At 42.9% G+C, this 19,793-nt stretch overlaps 1 protein-coding gene across 1 annotated transcript; it reads right to left on the bottom strand.

The window, feature by feature from the left end:
- Positions 1-8,944: 8,944 nt before the first annotated feature.
- LOC122555282 (vasotocin-neurophysin VT-like) lies at positions 8,945-19,591 on the bottom strand. The gene is made up of 3 exons (XM_043701121.2): positions 19,471-19,591; positions 13,514-13,718; positions 8,945-9,485 (listed from the first exon to the last, which is right to left on the bottom strand). Exons 1-3 carry the CDS (start codon positions 19,588-19,590, stop codon positions 9,322-9,324), a joined length of 489 nt encoding a protein of 162 aa, XP_043557056.2. The 5' UTR covers position 19,591; the 3' UTR covers positions 8,945-9,321.
- Positions 19,592-19,793: the final 202 nt, after the last annotated feature.

Here is a 19,793-nt window from a genome sequence, read left to right as displayed (position 1 = left end):
CCTGGATTGTCATCTGATCCTTGTAAAGGATCCCCAATCACAGCCTCAAGGTGTCCAGCTCTCCAAAACAGTGACCTGACTGTTAAAAATTACATTAATTAGACCACAAACCCATAAGCTATAGGAACAGAATTAGGCAATTCAGGCCCATTGGGTCTACCCCACATTCAATCTTGCCTGAAATGTTTCTGAAACCCGTTTTCCTAATCACTCCCTGTAACCCTTGATCTTCTTTTCAATCAAGAACCTCTCTTTCTCTGTGTTAAATGCACTCAGTGACCTGGCCATTCCAATATTTTATAGCAAAGAGTTCCACAGATTCACCACCCTCTGGCTGAAGAAATGCCTCTGCATCTCAGTTATGCAGGGTCATCCCTTCACTCTGAGGCTGTGCAGTTGGGTCCTAGTCTCTCCAACTATTGGATTCATCGTCTCCACATCCACTCTACCCAGGCCTTGCAGTATTCTGTAAGTTTCATTCAGATGTCCCCTCATCCTTCTAAACTCTACTGAGTACCGACCCAGGGTCCTCAACCATTTCTCCCAGGATTCCTGGGATCACTCTTGTAAACTTTCTCTGGATCCCCTCCAAAACCAGCACATATCTTTCCTTAGATATGGAGCATAAAACTGCTCACAATATTCCAAATGTGGTCTGACTAGAGCCTTATATTGCCTCAGCACATCTGTGCTCTTGTATTCTGGCTCTCTCGAAATGAATGCTGTCATTGCATTTACCTTCCCTCACTGCCAACTGAACCTGCATGTTAACCTTAAGAGAATCCTGAACTAGGACTCCCAAGTCCCTTTGTGCATCAGATTTCCAAAGCCTTTCACTATTTAGAACTTAGTCAATGCCTCTATCCTTCCTACTAAAGTGCATAACCTCCCACATTGCCATATTATGTTCCATCTGCCGCTTCCTTGACCATTCTTCTAGCCTGCCCAAGTTCTTCTGAAGCTTCCCACTTCCTCATCACTACCTGCCCCTCTATCTGTCTTTGTGTCATCTGGAAACTGAGCAACAATGCCCTCAGTTTCTTTGTCCAGATCATTGATGTATTACGTGAATAGTTGCGGTCCCAACATGGAGCCCTGAGGAACTCCACACATCATCATCTGCCATAGGCTTTCTGGCAATCCAAATAGATCCCATCCACTGGCTCTCCTTTATCTAACTTGCTCATTATTTCCTCAAACAATTCTGGCAGAATGGTCAGGCATGATCTCCCTTTGATGAAGATGTGCTGACCCAGCCTATTTTACCATGCATTCCGAAATACTCTGTAACAGATTTGAAAATTTTACCAATCTTAGCTGGTTAGGCTAATCAGCCTATAGCTTCCCATCTTCTGCCTCTCTCCCAATTAGTTATTTAAAGAGCCCCAGCTGGTTTGGAGGATGACCATTGGTTTTCCCCTCCAGAACATCACTGTGAAAGAGGTGGGCAGGTAATGAGGTTTAGATATGTCACAATTTCATCAAATGCCTTTCACACCTTCAAGTTCACCACCAGCACAAACAAAAAATGTTTCTGCCCAAAGTTAGCATTCCAAGGTTCCACTTGGAAAGGCACAATTACCATCAAATGTGCATCCTAGTAGTATTTGATTTTTATCGACTAAATTTATTTTCCTGTACATTCACTGCAGTGCAAACAGGGAAATTAGGTCTGATCAAAGAAGAAGAGCTATTAGATTGAAGTGGAATAAGTAAATCGAGATTCATGAGTCCTGTTGTTGATTCCAAAATGTCAATAATTGATCCCTCCCCTCAAATTCTATTCCAATTCACTACCTATTATGCAAAGGAGATCTTTCAGACAAAATAGATTTCTGAAATTTCCATTACATGAGGACTGTGCTGCATCTCTGCGCAGTAATAACATAATCAAAAGATGAACAGAGCAGAGTTTGTAAACTATTCAGGGCCACAGCTGACTTTGACTTAGCTGCAATGCTTCCTTGATAAAACATTTCAGGACATAATGAACAGATTGTAGAGTATTCTGAGGAACGGGGGGATGTTTATAAAATCCATAATGGCATATGTGAGCACCAGCAGGCAGATTTTATAGAGCTCAGGAAGAGATTACTAAGTAAACCTCAAATGGTAATAGTTACTGGATTGCTCTGGGTGCCAATTGCTCCTGTATGCTGAAGTATGAGTGAGAGTAAAGGGGTCCTGGAAAGGGGTGGGGGTGGGTTGCAGTTGGGAGATCTTTAGGTTCCTAGGACATTGAATAGAATAGTATAGCCTTTATTGTTACATGTGGTCAATGAGTACAGTGAAAAATGTATACGTCACCAATTGCATTGCCAACTTAGATACCAAAGTACCTAGGCACAGATTCTTCAGTTACAAGGTCTTAGATAATAGAGAAATAAAATGTCCAGAAATAAAGGGTCAGTACAACAGGCTTCACTGGCACCTAGCTTCCAGCCCACACTGGGCCCTGGTACCACACCACGCTGGGAGACTGCTACGGGAAGCTGGAAGGTTGCCAAGATAGATGAGGAGGCACCTATGGGGAATTATCACCAGAGACTGGGAGTCATCGCCGGAGACTAGGAGTCACCACCAGAGGCCGGGAGTTGTCACCAGACGCTGCTAATTGTTGCTGGACACTGGGATTCGTCGCTGGAGAGTGGGAGTTGTCAGCGGAGGCTGGGAGTCAGCATAAGGCTTGGAGTCATCACCGGAAGCTAGGAGTTGTTGCTCACCAGAGAAGTGTTCAGAGGGAAATAGGGCCTGTATGGCTGTACATGTTGCCCCTTATCAGAATTGAGAGCAATGTTACCCCGGGCATGGTGCTAATGTTACTGGTGAAGGTTCAAAATGGTCGTGACCACCAAAGTGCAACTCATCATCTTACAAGCCAGGGGGATAGAGGACTGTTATGACACAGTGGTAATGTCCCATCAACACCAACAACTCATGGGAAAAATTTTGAAAAGCACATTCTCAGTAAAATTATAGAATGGTGCATGAACCACAGAGAAGTGGTGATAGGGGAAATTAATTATTTTTTTATTTATTTATGCAACTTGGACATTGCTGGCTGGCCAGCATTGATAGCCCATCCCTACTTGCCCTTGAGAAGGTGGTGATAAGCTGCCGTCTTGAATCGCTGCAGTCCACTTGCTGTGGGTTAACCCACAATGCAAGTAGGGAGGGATTTCCAGGATTTTGACCCAAAGACTGTGAAGGACCCGGTGGTACATTTCCAAACCAGGATAGCAAGTGGCTGGGAGGGGAACATGCAGGTGGGTTGGATTATTGACTGGATGGCTGCTCTGTGATGCACAGTTATGTGAGACTGTGGGTTCAATTCCCTCACCAGCTGAGGTTGTCATGACAGATTCTTCTGCTCAATCCCTCCCCTTGCCTGTTGGTGTGGTGACTGTCAGATTTAACCACTACAGTCGTGTCTCTCTATGGTTTGGTAATACTGTAGCAACTTTTATTTAAAGAATGGATTAGTTGTTGTGGTTCTGTTCGCCGAGCTGGGAATTTGTGTTGCAGATGTTTCGTCCCCTGTCTAGGTGACATCCTCAGTGCTTGGGAACCTCCTGTGAAGCGCTTCTGTCATGTTTCCTCCGGCATTTATAGTGGCCTGTCCCTGCCGCTTCCGGTTGTCAGTTCCAGCTGTCTGCTGCAGTGGTCGGTATATTGGGTCCAGGTCGATGTGCTTATTGATTGAATCTGTGGATGAGTGCCATGCCTCTAGGAATTCCCTGGCTGTTCTCTGTTTGGCTTGTCCTATAATAGTAGTGTTGTCCCCAAACAGAAAACAGCCAGGGAATTCCTAGAGGCAACACAATTTGCAACACAAATTCCCAGCTCGGCGAACAGAACCACAACAATGAGCACCCGAGCTACCAATCTTCTCACAAACTTTGAATAGATTAGTCATAGTGCAAAGGGCAGAAGGAGAATGAGTTTCTGAATTGTTTACAAGAACTTTTTTTTGTCAGGACATTTCTCACCAGTGAGGAAGACGGCATTGCTGAATATGATTCAGAGAAGCAGGATAGATTAAATGGATCCAGAATCCACAGAACATGTAGGGAACAGTGATATAATATGATAAAGTTTAGATTAGCTATGGAAAAGCAGAAGGTCAATCTGGAGTAAAAATTATGAATTGGAGATGGCCAATTTTCCCAGGATGAGAGCAGGTCTGACCCAGGCAAGCTAGAATGAACCATTGTTGGTAAATCTCTAATTGAAGAATGAGTTGTTTTGGAAGTGGAAGCAGCTCTGGTGCAGTTGAGATGCAATTCCATGAGTGGCAAAGGTAGGAGACAAAAAAAACCCCCAGAGCTCTCTGGATGCCAAATGGCAAGATGAAGCAGATGAAGGAAATGCATGCCAGGTTCCAGATTGCTAATGTATGTGAGTTCCAGGCTGAACACAATAAGTTCAGTCCTGATGAAGGGTCCTGCCTGAAACATCGACTCTCGTGCTTCTGATACTGCTTGTCCTGCTGTGGTTTGTCCAGCTCCACATTTTATCGACTCCAATTTTCCAGTATCTGCAATGCTCACTATCTCCAAGTTCAGTTACAGAGAGGGGTGAAGTCAGCCCGGACAATCACAAGCACCAACCTCCCAACTGTCAAATCCATCCACCAGGCCCGTTGTCAAGGAAAGGCCACCAGCATTCTCAAATATCCATCCGACCTTGGCAATGTTTTTCTACAACCTCTACCATCAGGGAGAAGGTACAAAAGCCTGAACACACGCACCAGCCAGTTTCAAAACAGTTTCTACCCTACTGTTGTTAGGATACTGAAACGACTCACAAACTCTTAACATTCACCTGTACCCGTGTTTTTGTTTTTGCTGCTGTTTACCTATCATTTACTATCTATGCTCCGAAACTCTGTGATCCCCTTGTATTGCTCACAAGACAAAGCTTTTCACTGTGCCTCGGTACACGTGGCAATAAATTCAATTCAAGTTCAGTGGGGAAGTGAGGAAAGAAATAAGAGGAACAAAGAAGTAAGAGACTAATGGCTAAGACAGGTGTGAGGGTATAAGTTTAACGTGAGGAGCAAGTGGTTCAGATGAGTTCTGTGAAAAGAATTTCCACCTAGAAAGGATGGTAGAAATATAGAATGTGCTGCCTGAGAGGGTGATTGAGGCAGGTACTATCGCAAACTGTAAGGAGCATCAGGATAAGCACTTAAAATATTGGGACACAGCAGGATACGAACCAAGTATAGGCAAACCGGATTAATATAGTTTGGTGAATATCAGTCAGTATAGACGTGGTGAGCTGAAGGGCCTATTTCTACTCTGTTGACTCAAGAATATGATAAAAGGGAACTCAAAGTCTTCTGTGAGTATATAAATAACCAAATGATGTTAGGAGGAGGGGTGGGATGATGAGGAGCAAAAACCAAAGAGACCTCTTCATTGAGGTGAGGACATGAATGAGCACTTTGCAGCACAAACGTTAGCAGATTTTTGAGGTAACGACAAAACTGGTTTTTATTGTGTCCCAATTCAACTTCCATTTCCAATAGTTTGCCAATATTTTTCCGCAAAGATCAGTCTATAATAAGCAGCAGGCTTCACCTGGCTGATTTCTATCCTTTCTCCTGTTACTGTTGAGTTGAATTGAATTAGTTTTATTGGCATGCGCACTCAAATGAGTGCACTAAGGAGTTTATATGTCACCACTCACAACACCATCTTAGGTGCAAAGGTACATAGCATCTTCAGTTACAAGATCTTAGAAAATAGGGAAATAAAAAGTTGCGCAATATCTCTTAGTACTTGGCTGGAAACCCTTAAGATTACTGCTGATCTTTGAAGCTTCTTGGTCCATAGGGCACTGCGCTCTGCATCTTTCCATTTAACCTGCAGCTCTCAATGATGGTGATTGTTTCAGAAGACCTCAAAACGGTTAGATTATATCTTTGTTTTTGAAAGCAGACTTGCTGAGCCACATGTTTTGAGTGCAGTATCGTTATTTGTTTTCCAGATCATAATGTTCCTTCAGCTAAGGCAGAACAGTGCTGATTAATCTCTTCCCGGTAGCTCATGACCGAGTGTTCCCACAACACTAGGGTTTGTGCACAAACATTTTAAATGGTAAAGAGTTTAAAACCATGCTGAGAATTAGCTACTCGGAGGATGAAGGATGGAAGGGTTTTTCAGAAAGATAACTGAATTGATTTATCACAAAATGGGAGTTATCTCTGTGCAAATGATTGATTTGATTTGGTCTCAAGACGTGATCATGAATATGGTATAATAACATGACTAAAGGAAAGAAACAGTCTTGCTTATATGTGACTCCAGTCTAAGCTGGCTGATTCTTAATTACCCTCCAACCAAGTTTAGCAAGACTCTCAGTTGCAACCAGCTTTTCAGAAGAACCTGACCCTTCTTAGGGCAATAGATGCCAATAATGCCCACAATCCATAATGAATGAAAAGAAACTATTTGGAATTTATGTGATAGCCTAGCAATGATGGAGTGCTTCCTAATTTAAGGCAATATTCCTGATATCAGTAATGGTCACTTTCATTGATCAGATTATACCAGAACTGCAATCACTCAAAAACAGCAGGAATATTCCAATTGACTAAATTGACTATATTGAATTTTCCAGATTTTTGTTTCCATTTATTTGTCACTGGGTCTCAGGATTTATTAGAATTAATCTCCTTGTACAACTTAGGAGCTTGCTTTCCCCCATCCAAATGAGAACTGTGCTCAGTTAGCGCACAGGCCTGAGAGACTGAAGTATGCTCTATGGTTTTGGATGAATCACTGGTCCTTCTTTTTCCCACAGGGCACAAAATATTGAATGACATTTTATGCTATAACTGGCATTTTGTTATAATAACAGAATTAAATTTAAGTTTTAAATCTTACAATGCAAGACATGACAAGAATTGAACAGGACAGCATCTAAGGTTATTAAGAAGTAGTATTTGGATTTTGATGTCTGTTAGCAGTCAAAAAACATTAAATAGGTTGTTGACATTAAACAATAATAGAATAGCACCACACAGCAGAAGGCCATTCGATCCACTGATTCTGTGCTGGAGTAAAAGGGCGGCATGGTGGCACAGTGGTTAGCACTGCTGCCTCACAGCACCAGAGACCTGGGTTCAATTCCCGCCTCAGGTGACTGACTGTGTGGAGTTTGCATGTTCTCCCCGTGTCTGCGTGGGTTTCCTCCAGGTGCTCCGGTTTCCTCCCACAGACCAAAAATGTGCAGGTTAGGTGAATTGGCCATGCTAAATTGCCTGTCGTGTTAGGTGCAGGGGAATGGGTCTGGGTGGGTTGCGGGTCGGTGTGGGCTTGTTGGGCCGAAGGGCCTGTTTCCACACTGTAAGTAATCTAATCTAATCTAATCTAAAAGCCAAGATAGTGAATCTTGATGCCCACATGGTAGTTAGAGGCACGAAATGCAGCATTGACGTTGGATTATTTCGAGTTTAACAGGACTATGGAAGGACAGTTCATAAGGCCAATGTCTCTGTGTCAATCAGGTTAGCATTTTTTACTGGGTGGCACAGTGGCTCAGTGATTAGCACTGCTCCCTCACAGTGCCAGGGACCTGGGTTTGATTCCTGCCACAGGTGACCATCTGTGTGGAGTTTGCCCATTCTCCCTGTGTCTGCGTGGGTTTCCTCCCACAATCCAAAAATGTGCAGGTTAGGTGAATTGGCTGTGCTAAATTTCCCACAGTGTTAGGTGCATTAGAATTAGAATTCCTACAATGTGGAAACAGGCCCAACAAGTCCACACCAACCCTCTGAATAGTAACCCACCCAGACCCATTGCCCTATTACTCCACATTTACCCTGACTAATGCACCCAACCTGAACACCATGGGCAATTTAGCATGACAAATTCACCTGACCTGCACATCTTTGGACTGTGGGGGGAAACCAGAGCACTTCGAAGAAACCCATGCAGACATGGGGAGGATGTGCAAACTCCACACAGACAGTCGCCCGAGGTTGGAATTGAATGTGGGTCCCTGGCACTGTAAGGTAGCAGTGCTAACCACTGAGCCACTGTGCTGCCCCTATATTAGTCAGGGGTAAATATAGGGTAGGGCAATAGATCTGGGTGAGTTATTCTTTGGAGGGTCGCTGTGGACTCGTTGGGCTGAGGGGTCTGTTTCCATACTGTAGGGAATCTAATCCAATCTATTCTCATAAAACCTCTCAACCATTGGTTCAACTTTTCTACCAACAAGATGAATTCTTTATCCCCTTTATATCTACAAGGCCACAATACTTTCTGAACAAATCAGTGACATGATCAAAATTTGTCTCTGATAAATTTTCTTATCTAGTTTAATTCAAAAGAGAAGTTCTAACTAAACTCCCCCAGTGCCTCCTCCTCATCTTCACCCCCATCTCAAAGAAGGTCAGAGTCACTTGGTGAGATAACTCATCCTTGGTGCTCCGTTTACTCTAAATTTGTGACAATGTTCTCACTAACATAGCGATACAAAAGTGATTAGATTAGATTACAGTGTGGAAACAGGCCCTTCGGCCCAACAAGTCCACACCGACCCACCGAAGCGCAACCCACCCATACCCCTACATTTACCCCTTACCTAACACTACGGGCAATGTAGCATGGCCAATTCACCTGACCTGCACATCTTTTTTTGGACTGTGGGAGGAAACCGGAGCACCCGGAGGAAACCCACGCAGACACAGGGAGAACGTGCAAACTCCACACAGTCAGTCGCCTGAGGCGGGAATTGAACCCGGGTCTCTGGCGCTGTGAGGCAGCAGTGCTAACCACTGTGCCGCCGTGCCGCCCACTGATGTGAATCAGTGAATGCTTTTCAGAATACGCTTTATGCTCTTTATCTGCCTTGTACTCGATCTTTAATCTTGTTCTCAGATAAATAAACACTCAAAGACAATACAAAATACCACCATTTTGAATTGCAGTTCCACCATTAGCAAATAGGAGTTTATTTTGCTATGTATATACACATGCTTCTTTAATGATTACAAGTTACTGAAGAAATGAAAAGCAGCTTAAACTATTTGATACTATTAACAAAATTTACTTGAAGAAAAGTTAACTGAAGTGACATTTGACAAAGTATAGTTACTACCTTCAAAATAAATATTGAGATTGACATACTGTTAGTATTAGGTAAGTACACTCGATAGCATTCAGATATATCGTTGTCATAGAATAACATGCACTGTTTATGGCCCTCTTATTAAAACCCCCTGCTCCATACCTAGCTCCTGCCTATACTCCAAGTGTTGCATGTTCTCAAAGGCAGCAAAGAGAGGGCACATTTGAATACATGATATTATATTAGCTGCTGTTTCTCTGCAGGCTGCCTGTTAGAAAGATGTATTAGTCTCAGAAGGAGGTCAGTTGCAGCACTGTCTAAGGGGCTTAAGTTTCTTTCCATGGGTGAGTGTTTCCCTTTATTCTCATTTCCCAGACATGTCGAGTCTGCAGTGCAGGTTTCTAGAAAAACAAATGAAAAACATAAGCAAGATTTTCATTTCTTTGTTTCTTGCTTTATTAAGTAGATTAGAAAGCATCTAGCAGAAAGATCATATCTATTTCTTCTGCAATCTATGTGTTAAGGAGAAGTAGGAGGATAAATGTAAGGACCCGATCAGTTTTGCAAGGTGCTACATTCAGCAGGACCGAGGGTTAATTCCCAGACCAGAACTGCTTGTTGGTTGCTGATAGGTCAGTGAAATGTTTGCAATGAAGAAATGCTGTTGAGACAGAAAGGGTGATAGAAGTTACAGTGTATGTATAAGAAACATTTTGGTATACAGTACACAGATAATTTGAGATATGACATGGCAGGCAGAGCACACTGGGAGGAAATGTGATTTTCCACATCAAGTCCTCTGCATTGGGGGATTTCCTCACCACCCATTTGAGGACTATTAGCGATGAATTGATTTTTGCTTCAGTTGGTTTACAACCCCAATATTGCATGATTACACGCCAACCAGAATGGTAAAAGTTGAGCCAGGTGGAACTTGCTCTTTTCTGATCCAGCAATTCCTATGTCTAGGGAGATATTGGTATCGTGATAATGTAATTGGGAGATAATGTTATTGTGGTAATGTCACTGGGAGATATCGCTATCATGGTAATATCACTGGGAGATATTGGTATTGTGGTAATATCACTGGGAGATATTGCTATCGTGGTAATATCACTGGGAGATATTGGTATTGTGGTAATATCACTGGGAGATATTGGTATTGTGGTAATGTCACTGGGAGATAATGTCATTGTGGTAATGTCACTGGGAGATATTGGTATCGTGGTAATGTCAATGGGAGATATCGCTATCATGGTAATATCACTGGGAGATATTGGTATTGTGGTAATATCACTGGGAGATATTGGTATCGTGGTAATGTCACTGGGAGATATTGCTATCATGGTAATGTCACTGGGAGATATTGGTATTGTGGTAATATCACTGGGAGATATTGGTATCGTGGTAATGTTGAAACTTTATTGCTGGAACAGCACAGCAGGTCAGGCAGCATCTAGGGAACAGAAGATTCGACGTTTCGGGCACATGCCCTTCTTCAGGAATGAGCAGAGAGTGTTCAGCAGGAGAAGATAAAAGGTAGGGAGGAGGGACTTGGAGGAGGGGCGTTGGAAATGTGATAGGTGGAAAGAGGTCAAGGTGAAGGTGATAGGTCGGAGTAGGGTGGAGGCGGAGAGGTCAAGAAGAAGACTGCAGGTCAGGAAGGCGGTGCCGGGCTGGAGGGATTCGGCTGAGACAAGGTGGGGGGAGGGGGGATGAAGAAACTGGTGAAGTCCAAGTTCATCCCCTGTGGTTGGAGGGTTCCCAGTCGGAAGATAAGACGCTCCTCCTCCGACCGTCGCGTTGTTGTGGTTTGGCGGTGGATGAGTCCAATGACCTGCATATCCTCGGTGGAGTGGGAGGGGGAGTTGAAATGCTGTGCTACAGGGTGATTGGGTTGGTTCGTCCGGGTGGCCCAGAGGTGCTCTCTGAATCGCTCCGCAAGTAGGCGGCCTGTCTCCCCAATATAGAGGAGGCCACACCGGCTGCAGCGGATGCAGTAGATAATGTGGGTGGAGGTGCAGGTGAATCTGTGGCGGATATGGAAGTTTCCTTCGGGGCCTTGGAGAGAAGTGAGGGGGGAGGTGTGGGCGCAAGTGTTGCACCTCCTGCGGTTGCAAGGGAAGGTGCCGGGAGTGGAGGTTGGGTTGGTGGGGGGTAATGTCACTGGGAGATATTGCTATCATGGTAATGTCACTGGGAGATATTGGTATTGTGGTAATATCACTGGGAGATATTGGTATCGTGGTAATGTCACTGGGAGATATTGCTATCATGGTAATGTCACTGGGAGATATTGGTATTGTGGTAATATCACTGGGAGATATTGGTATCGTGGTAATGTCACTGGGAGATATTGCTATCATGGTAATGTCACTAGGAGATATTGGTATTGTGGTAATATCACTGGGAGATATTGGTATTGTGGTAATATCACTGGGAGATATTGGTATTGTGGTAATGTCAGTGGGAGATATTAGTATTGTTGTAATATCACCGGACTAGTGATCCAGAGACCAGGTTAATGCTCTAGGCTCACAGCTTCACACCCCAACAGCAGTTGGTGGCATTTAAATGCAGTTAATTCATAAAAATATTGAAAGCCTGTCTTCCATAATGTCAACTATGACATTTACCAAAGATCCCCAGACAACACCATCCAAACCATTGACCAATTTCATCTAGAAAGTCAAGGGCACCAGATACAAAGGAACATCACCACCTCTAAGCTCCCCTCCAAGCCACTCACCACCTGACATTGAAATATATTACCTTTCTTTCATGATTGCTGAGTTAAAATACTGAAGTTTCCTCCCTAAGTGCATTGTGGGTCAGCTCAGCGACTGCAATGGTTCAAGAAGGCAGCTCACCACACCTTCTCAAAGGCAACTAGGTGTGGGTAATAAATGCCCACATCCCATGAGTGAAAAAAAACAAAAATATACTTCAAATGGGTGGCACGGTGGCACAGCGGTTAGCACTGCTTCCTCACAGCACCAGAGACCCGGGTTCAATTCCCGCCTCAGGCGATTCTGTGTGGAGTTTGCACGTTCTCCCCGTGTCTGCGTGGGTTTCCTCCAGGTGCTCTGGTTTCGTCCCACAATCCAAAAATGTGCAGGTTAGGTGAATTGGCGAGGCTAAATTGCCTGTAGTGTTAGGGGAATGGGTCTGGGTGATTTGCGCTTCAGCAGGTCGGTGTGGACTTGTTGGGCCGAAGGGCCTGTTTCCACACTGTAAGTAATCTAAACCTTTAAAGGTAAATTGCAAAAGGCCTATTTTATCCATTGATACCACAGGTAAAAGTTACCCTGAAAAAAAAATTTAACCCATCTACTCCGAACCCAATTTTCAGTTCAAACTACGTTTTTTTCACCCAAATAAAACAAAGGACTGCAGATGTTGGAGATCTGAAACAAAACCAGAAATATCTGGTGAGAGAGCTCAGCAGGTCTGGCAGCATTCTGGGACAAAGCAAAGAAAATCTCCTTCCACAGAACACTGCCAGACTTGCTGAGCTTGCTCACCAGACGTTTCTGGGTTTTAGTTTTTGCCCACCAGTTTGGCTTGATGTGAGCAGAGAGCCAGCTGTTACATCAGGAACGTCCAAAAAGGAGTCAACCATTTTGCTTTTTGACCTCTTACTCAATGAAATTATTAACTCCATATAACTGCCTATTCACCATATCCCCTTGACATCTTCAGAAAGTAGAAAGCTCAAGTTTAAAGTTGGAAATTGATTCCTGATCAATTGTATTTGTGGAAGAGACTTCCAAGCTTTTATTTTGTTTTGCTTGAGAAGAAATTTCCTTTCTGCATACAAAGTGTTTCCTAACGTATTCCTGAAAAGACTCCCTATTGTTTATAACAGTGTATCTCCTAGCTCATGACGTCATTGCTGCTGGCATCAACTTGTGCCAAGAACAGAAGATGGCACCTATTCTACCCATCAGCACACTGGTGCTCCCACTGACATAGTGATTGTGTACCCAGTCACTTTCACCATCTCACTGGCCATATGCAGAACACCCCACTCCAGAACTCTCCTGTTCCTTTCCCTCTAGCACCTTGCTCTCTTACACATGGAGAACAGGAAAGAATGGCAGAGTGTGGGAGGCAGTCAGGAGCAGGATGGCCAGGGAAGTAATGAACAGGACAGTCAAGCATTAAGAGTGTGGGGTAGTGAGCATTTGAATGATATAAATCATTTCCATAAACATACATTATTGGCTCTGTTCTTTTTAAAGCACTTTTACATCCCTTAATATTATGGATGGCCCTATTCTTTGACACAGAAGATAAAATCGATGATTATTCTTAAAGTTGAGTTGGATATTCTTGACTGATGAGGGAGTTAAAAGGATTAGGGTGTCAAAAGGAAAATACAGACTTGATCTTATCAAATCACTGAGCAGTCTAATCCATATCCTACCATCAGAGCAGCAGATTCCCATTGAGGCACACTTCCCACCATTTCCACCACACGGTCTTCCAGCAAATTCACAAGGTGATGGCAGGTAATTCTCTTCCTGACACCTCAAGGTCTCTGAGGTTCCGATGTAGCAGCCGATCTCCTCCCCGCAGCAGATGTTAGCTCCAAAACAGCGACCTCTGTTCTCAGGGCCACAAGGCATACACTGGCAAAGGTTAGAAAAAAGGGAAACAGGAAAGGTCTTTGAAAAGAAAACTTAATTTTGACTACAGCCATGGAGAAAGTTCAGTAGCATGTCAATGGCACTAAGCTCTGGTTCTACTTTATCCGTTGCCCTCAATTAAAACTCGGGACAAAGTGAGCTGCTAAGATTGCTGCTAAAATTTACCTACAAATATTACTCACCTCATAGACTATACTCACAGGTTCATCCATTGGACACAACATGGCAGCTGCAAGAGGGCATTTTGCATATGCTTGGGATCTCATGTGTCTTCACCCTTGCTTAGTTTGGACATAGCCACACATGTTAGGCAGCTATTGTTGTCGAATCCTGTACAGTACTGGGAGGGATTGACTTGTTCTATTAAACTTCAATGGAGGAATCTTTAACATGGCTACTGATGGTGTAAAACGCTCAGAAAGCTCCTCCCCATACACGTTGCAGCACTTCGCCAGAAAATCACCTCCGTCACTCAGCAGCAGCATATGTTAAATGAAGAACTCCTTTATGAGAGGAACACAGTTCCACCTTAATCTCTAGACTGACTCGGGTGATTTGTCCCCCTTTCATTCCAGCTCGTGTCAACAAATACACTCTTGCAATTTTTGAAATTGCCTTTTCTCTTAAAAACTTGTTCAAGCAATTTGAAGGTTCACAGTTTGTCAATGAGCAATTTCTTTTATTACTTCAGAGATAAGACTGTAACACAACCCATAAGGGCTTAGCTATAACAGATGAGTGAGAGGATCTTCACAGTATCTTCACAGTTCAGCAGAATAAGTGCCTGCAGATACAAACCTGGCTTCTCTACAGTATAATGGTACACCAATGGACTACTTGTTATACATGACAGGATAAAACCTGAGGAACCACTAATACACTTAGAGCCATGGTCTTCCTGTTTGCTCTCTGTAACTAACCCACCTCAGTCAAACTCTTAAATGATCTCTTTTGTATCATAGGAAAATGCAGCAACAACTTACATTCGCGAAATAAGAGTCATAGAGTCAGATAGCACGAAATAGATCAGTTGGTCCAACTCTTCGGCGCCAATGAGACATCCCAATCTGACGCAGTCCCATTTGCCAGTATTTGCCCCATGTCCCTCTAAACCCTTCCTATTCATATACCCATCCAGATGACTTTTAAATGTTGTAACTGTGCCAGCCTCCACCACCTCCTCTGGCAGCTCATCCCATTCACGCACCATCCTCTGTGTGAGAAAGCTACCCCACAGGTCCTTTTAAATCTTACCCCTAACATCTTAAACTTATGCCCTATCCTCCATCCTAGGAAAAAGACCTTAGCTATTCACCCAGTCCATGCCCTCATGATTTTATAAACCTCTATAAAGTCACCCATCAGCCTCGGATACTCCAAGATGTCAAAGTGCTTTGGAAGAGATCCTTTTTTAAAATTCATTCATGGGATGTGGCAGCACTGGCTAAACCATCCCTATTTGCCCAGAGGGCAGTTAAGAGTCAACCACCTCATTGTGGAACTAGAGTCACATGTATGCCAGACCAGGTAAGGGGGATGGCAGTTTCCTTCCCTAAACGGCATGACTGAACCAGATGGGTTTTTCCCAACAATCAATAAATGGTTATCATTAAGCCTTCAACTCCAGACTTTTATTAAAGGCAAATTCCACCAACTGCCATGGCAGGATTCAAGCCTGGGTCCCCAGAGCATTACCTGGAATCTGGACTAATAGTCTAGTGATTGTGCCACTAGGCCCTTCTGAGAAAAAAAGTAAAGGGATCAAATGAGGGAGGAGAGGAGGAGAGAAGCTTAACTTTGAGAAAAGCAACAGAGAAAAACTGAAGGCTTCAGACGGTAGAGAAGGCGACTGAAGAAACTGTTGGTGCAGGTTAGGATATATGCTTTAAGACCATTCTCAGAATAAATGAGAGTCAGGGTGGGTAAAGAGAGATTTGAAGCTGAGCAGCAGGATCGTGAAGCCACTTTACTAGCAACATTCAACACAGGAGATGGTCTACAGAACTTTTACAGCTGAATTAGCTGAAGATTTTAATGGATCAAGTGAAAAGACTTTTAATAGCAGATCATGGAATCCTAGGTCAGCCTATCATCAATATACCAGCCCTTTGAAAGGTCAATCAGTTAATCCTCCCTTGCTGTTTACATGGTGCTGTATTCTTTCCTCTTCAATCATTTAATCTAAGCGCCTTTTAACAGCTACTATTAGACACATGTGGAGAAAGTGAGGACTGCAGATGCTGGAGATCAGAGCTGAAAATGTGTCGCTGGAACAGCGCATCAGGTCAGGCAGCATCCAGGGAACAGGAGAATCGACGTTTCGGGCATAAGCCCTTCTTCAGGATTCCTGAAGAAGGGCTTATGCCCGAAACGTCGATTCTCCTGTTCCCTGGATGCTGCCTGACCTGCTGCACTGTTCCAGCAACACATTTTCAGTATTAGACACATGTGTCCCACCCTTTCAGGCAGTAGATTTCAGATTATAACAATTTGCTGTAGGAAAACATTTCTCCTCATCTCACCTTTCATTTTTCCACAATTACATTAAACATCTTCGAGTTATGGACTCATGTTTGGCACAGAAGGAGATTATTTGCCCACTGAATCCATGCCAGCTCTCCATGGAGCAACCTAGGCAGCTCATTCTCCTGCGCTGACCCTGTAGTCATGTGTTTACGTAAATGATTTGGATATCAATCTAGCAGGTATTGTTAGTATGTTTGCAGATGGCACTAAAATTGGAGGTGCAGTGGACAACGAAGAAGGTTACCGCAGAGTACAATGGGATCTTGATCAGATGGGCTGAAGAGTGGCAAATGGAGTTTAATTTAAATCAATGTAGGGTGCAACATTTTGGAAAGGCAAATCAGAGCAAGATTTTTACACTTAATGGGAAGGTCCTGGGGCGTGTTGCTTACCTTGGAGTGCAAGTTCATTGCTCCTTGAAAGTGGAGTCACAGGTAGATAGGATAGTGAAGGTGGCATTTGGCATGCTTTCCTTGATTGGTCAGAGTATTGAGTACAGGAGTTGGGAGGTCATGTTGCGGCTGTACAGGACATTGGTTAGGCCACTGTTGAAATATTGCGTGCAATTCTGGTCTCCCTTTTATCGGAGGGATGTTGTGAAACTTTAGAGAATGAATCATAGAGATCAGTAAAGCTTTATAAGGATATTGCCAGGGTTGGAGGGTTTGAGCTATAGGGAGAGGCTGAATAGACTGGAGCTTTCCCTGGAGCATCGAAGGCTGAGAGGTGACCTTATAGAGGCCTATAAAAGCATGGGAGGGCATGGAAAAGGGTAAATAGACAAGGTCTTTTCCCTGGGGTGGGAGAGTCCAAAACTAGAGGTTTAGGGTGAGAGGAGAAAGATATAAAAGGGACCTAAGGGGTAATGTTTTCACACAGAGGGTGGTACACGTATGGAATGAACTGCCAGAGGACGTGGTGGAGGCAGGTACGATTACAGCATTTAAAAGGCATCTGGGTGGGTATATGAATAGGAAAGGTTCAGAGGGATATGGGCCGGGTGCTGGCAAATGGGTTGGACTGAAGGGTCAGTTTCCGTGCTGTACACCTCTATGACTCTATGACTTTATAAGTTTATTTTCAAGTACCCACCTAGTTTCATTTTGAAATCGGTCACCATCTCTGCTTCTGCCACCTTTGTGAGCATTGTGTCAAGTTCATTGCCACTTTGTGCATAAAAAAGTTCTTCACATATTCTGAACCACTCATCCAAAAACCTACTAGGAACAGTCTTTCTTGCCTTCTTAACCTGAACCTGTCACAATCTTGTACATTTCAAATAAATCTCTTCGCAATCGCCTTGCTCCCAAGCACAGCAACCCCAGTTTTTCCAGCCAACCTTGTAGTGAAAATTCTCCATCCCTGAACCATTCTGGTGAATCTCCATTGCAACATCTCAAAAGGACTCACATCCTTCCTAAATTGTGGGAACTAGAACTGGAGCTGAAAATGTGTTGCTGGAAAAGTGCAGCAGGTCAGGCAGCATCCAATGAACAGGAGAATCGACGTTTCGGGCATAAACCCTTCTTCAGGAACTAGAATGGACACAGGTTGGATCCTAACCAGAGCTTTATAAAAGGTTCAGTACAACTTCCCTGCTTTTGCACTTAAGGGTCTCTTCATTTATAAAGGTCTTGATAGCTTTCCTACAGTCTGGTGCCCAGAATTCAAAATAATACTTCACTAATCAGTTACTAGTAATAGTTTAGCAAAGCCTCTTTACTAATCTACACATCTACTTATAAAGCTAGGGATCCCAAATATGTTATAAATTATAATATGTGCAATAAATATTTTATAATTTGTTTTAAAACCTCTATCATCTTATTCTGCCAAAAGTAATTTATTAGAAGTTGATGCTGGACTAAATTGGGAAAGTGAAAAGAACACTCTGTGCCAAGATCCTGAGAGATGGAGCCTTTATCTTTGCCTCCCTGGGCAATTCAAACAAACCCAAAAGACAACATTGAAAATCGTAAAGCTGATTCCAAACAGCCAAACGCATTCAACTCTGTGTGCTTACTGTTGCCCTGCCCTCAATCCTTTCCCTTTCTGCAAATCAATCTTCTCCTGGCTCCTCAATAATACCTGTGTGCGGACAGAACTGTGACAAATGGAAACCAAAACAGGAAAGTTTATGGTCTTAAACATCAAACATCAAACAGCCCAACACAAGAAATACATGATTTCTCTCCAATAACACTAATGTTCTGACTCAGAAGGGTTTGCATAAACCTTTTGTTTTGAAATTTAGAAGATGTCCTGAGGGAAGAAAGGGTTTTTCTTTGAAAGATTTGAACCATTCTTCAGTGGATTTGAGTGCTGCACTGTAACTCTGACATCGTGAAAGCTATGCTTCATTTACAAGTGATGAAATCTATGAAGACAAATGATGTGCCACAATTTACATTCCATGCACTCACTACATGTTCGCTACACCTTATTTGCATGTGACTCCAGCTAATTTTGATAAAGCGTTTTAACTTCACATTTCTGTCATGCCTTTGATATTGCCATGCATTTATTTAGTGAAACAAAGTGAATTGTTTCAAAGTAAAATGCTTGTTGACAGATTCAATATTTCCTTACAGACTAAGAAATCCTGCCAGTTTTTTGTCAGCTTACTAAAGTTAAGCTAGTTGAGAAAGAAAATTGAAATAAGCAGGAACAGGTTCTCCCTCAATCTGACATTATTTTGCTTATGCCACAATCTCAGCTATTTGAATAACATTGGCAATTATTTACGTTCTTGATCTTTTTCCTCTTGTTTCCATTAGTCTATCGTAGAACTGGAGTTTGTGCTGTTAGTTAGCTATTTAATTTTTAGATCCAAGTGACACTTGTTAACACACATTTCTTGGAAAAACAAAAACATTTATCTTTCATATGAATTGAATGTTGAACCAGGTACCAGAAAATTAAAAGAGTTGCAAAATAACCTTAAACACAGGGAGAATATTTGTTTTTTTTTAGAAAGCCCTCTGTTCTGACTTGGGGAGCAAACTTAGTGAAAAGTACCTAGTTCTGAATTCGTTACATATATTATTAACCCACACAGTCAGCTACAACTCTGAACAAGGTAAATGTTTGACATTAGCTAACAACAATCTGTTTAAACTTAAAGGTACAAGAATGCAAGTTTATGTTTATGTCATATGTAGGAGTTTTATAAAGCTATAGAAAGAGATTGAGAATAAATGGACCTTACCTGCCTGACATCTTCATCTGGAAAAGATCTCTTCCCGCCTCTGGGGCAGTTCTGGATGTAGCATGCTGAAGTGAAGGTCAGCAAGCAAAACAGGCAAACTGGGAGCGAGGGCTGAGGCATGCTGTTGACAGGCAATCAGCTGTTTACTGAGCGTGAGCTGCAGTGAGGAGTTCGGCTGGCTTTATATTCTCAAGCAAACCTATGGCAGACGTCATTGCATTCTGCCAATTCATCTTCTGCATAAATTGCTTTTTTTTTAAAAGAAACAAAATTGAAATGTCAACTTTAATTGCCTCCTCCCACTGTCAAGCACGTATATCTTG

The sequence above is a fragment of the Chiloscyllium plagiosum genome, unplaced genomic scaffold, assembly GCF_037043375.1.
Source record: "Chiloscyllium plagiosum isolate Xiang-an unplaced genomic scaffold, Cpla_swu_hap1 HiC_scaffold_1, whole genome shotgun sequence".
In the NCBI taxonomy this organism is placed as follows: domain Eukaryota; kingdom Metazoa; phylum Chordata; class Chondrichthyes; order Orectolobiformes; family Hemiscylliidae; genus Chiloscyllium; species Chiloscyllium plagiosum.
The sequence above is the reverse complement of the archived record's forward strand: the minus strand, read 5'-3'. Positions and strand labels throughout refer to the sequence as shown.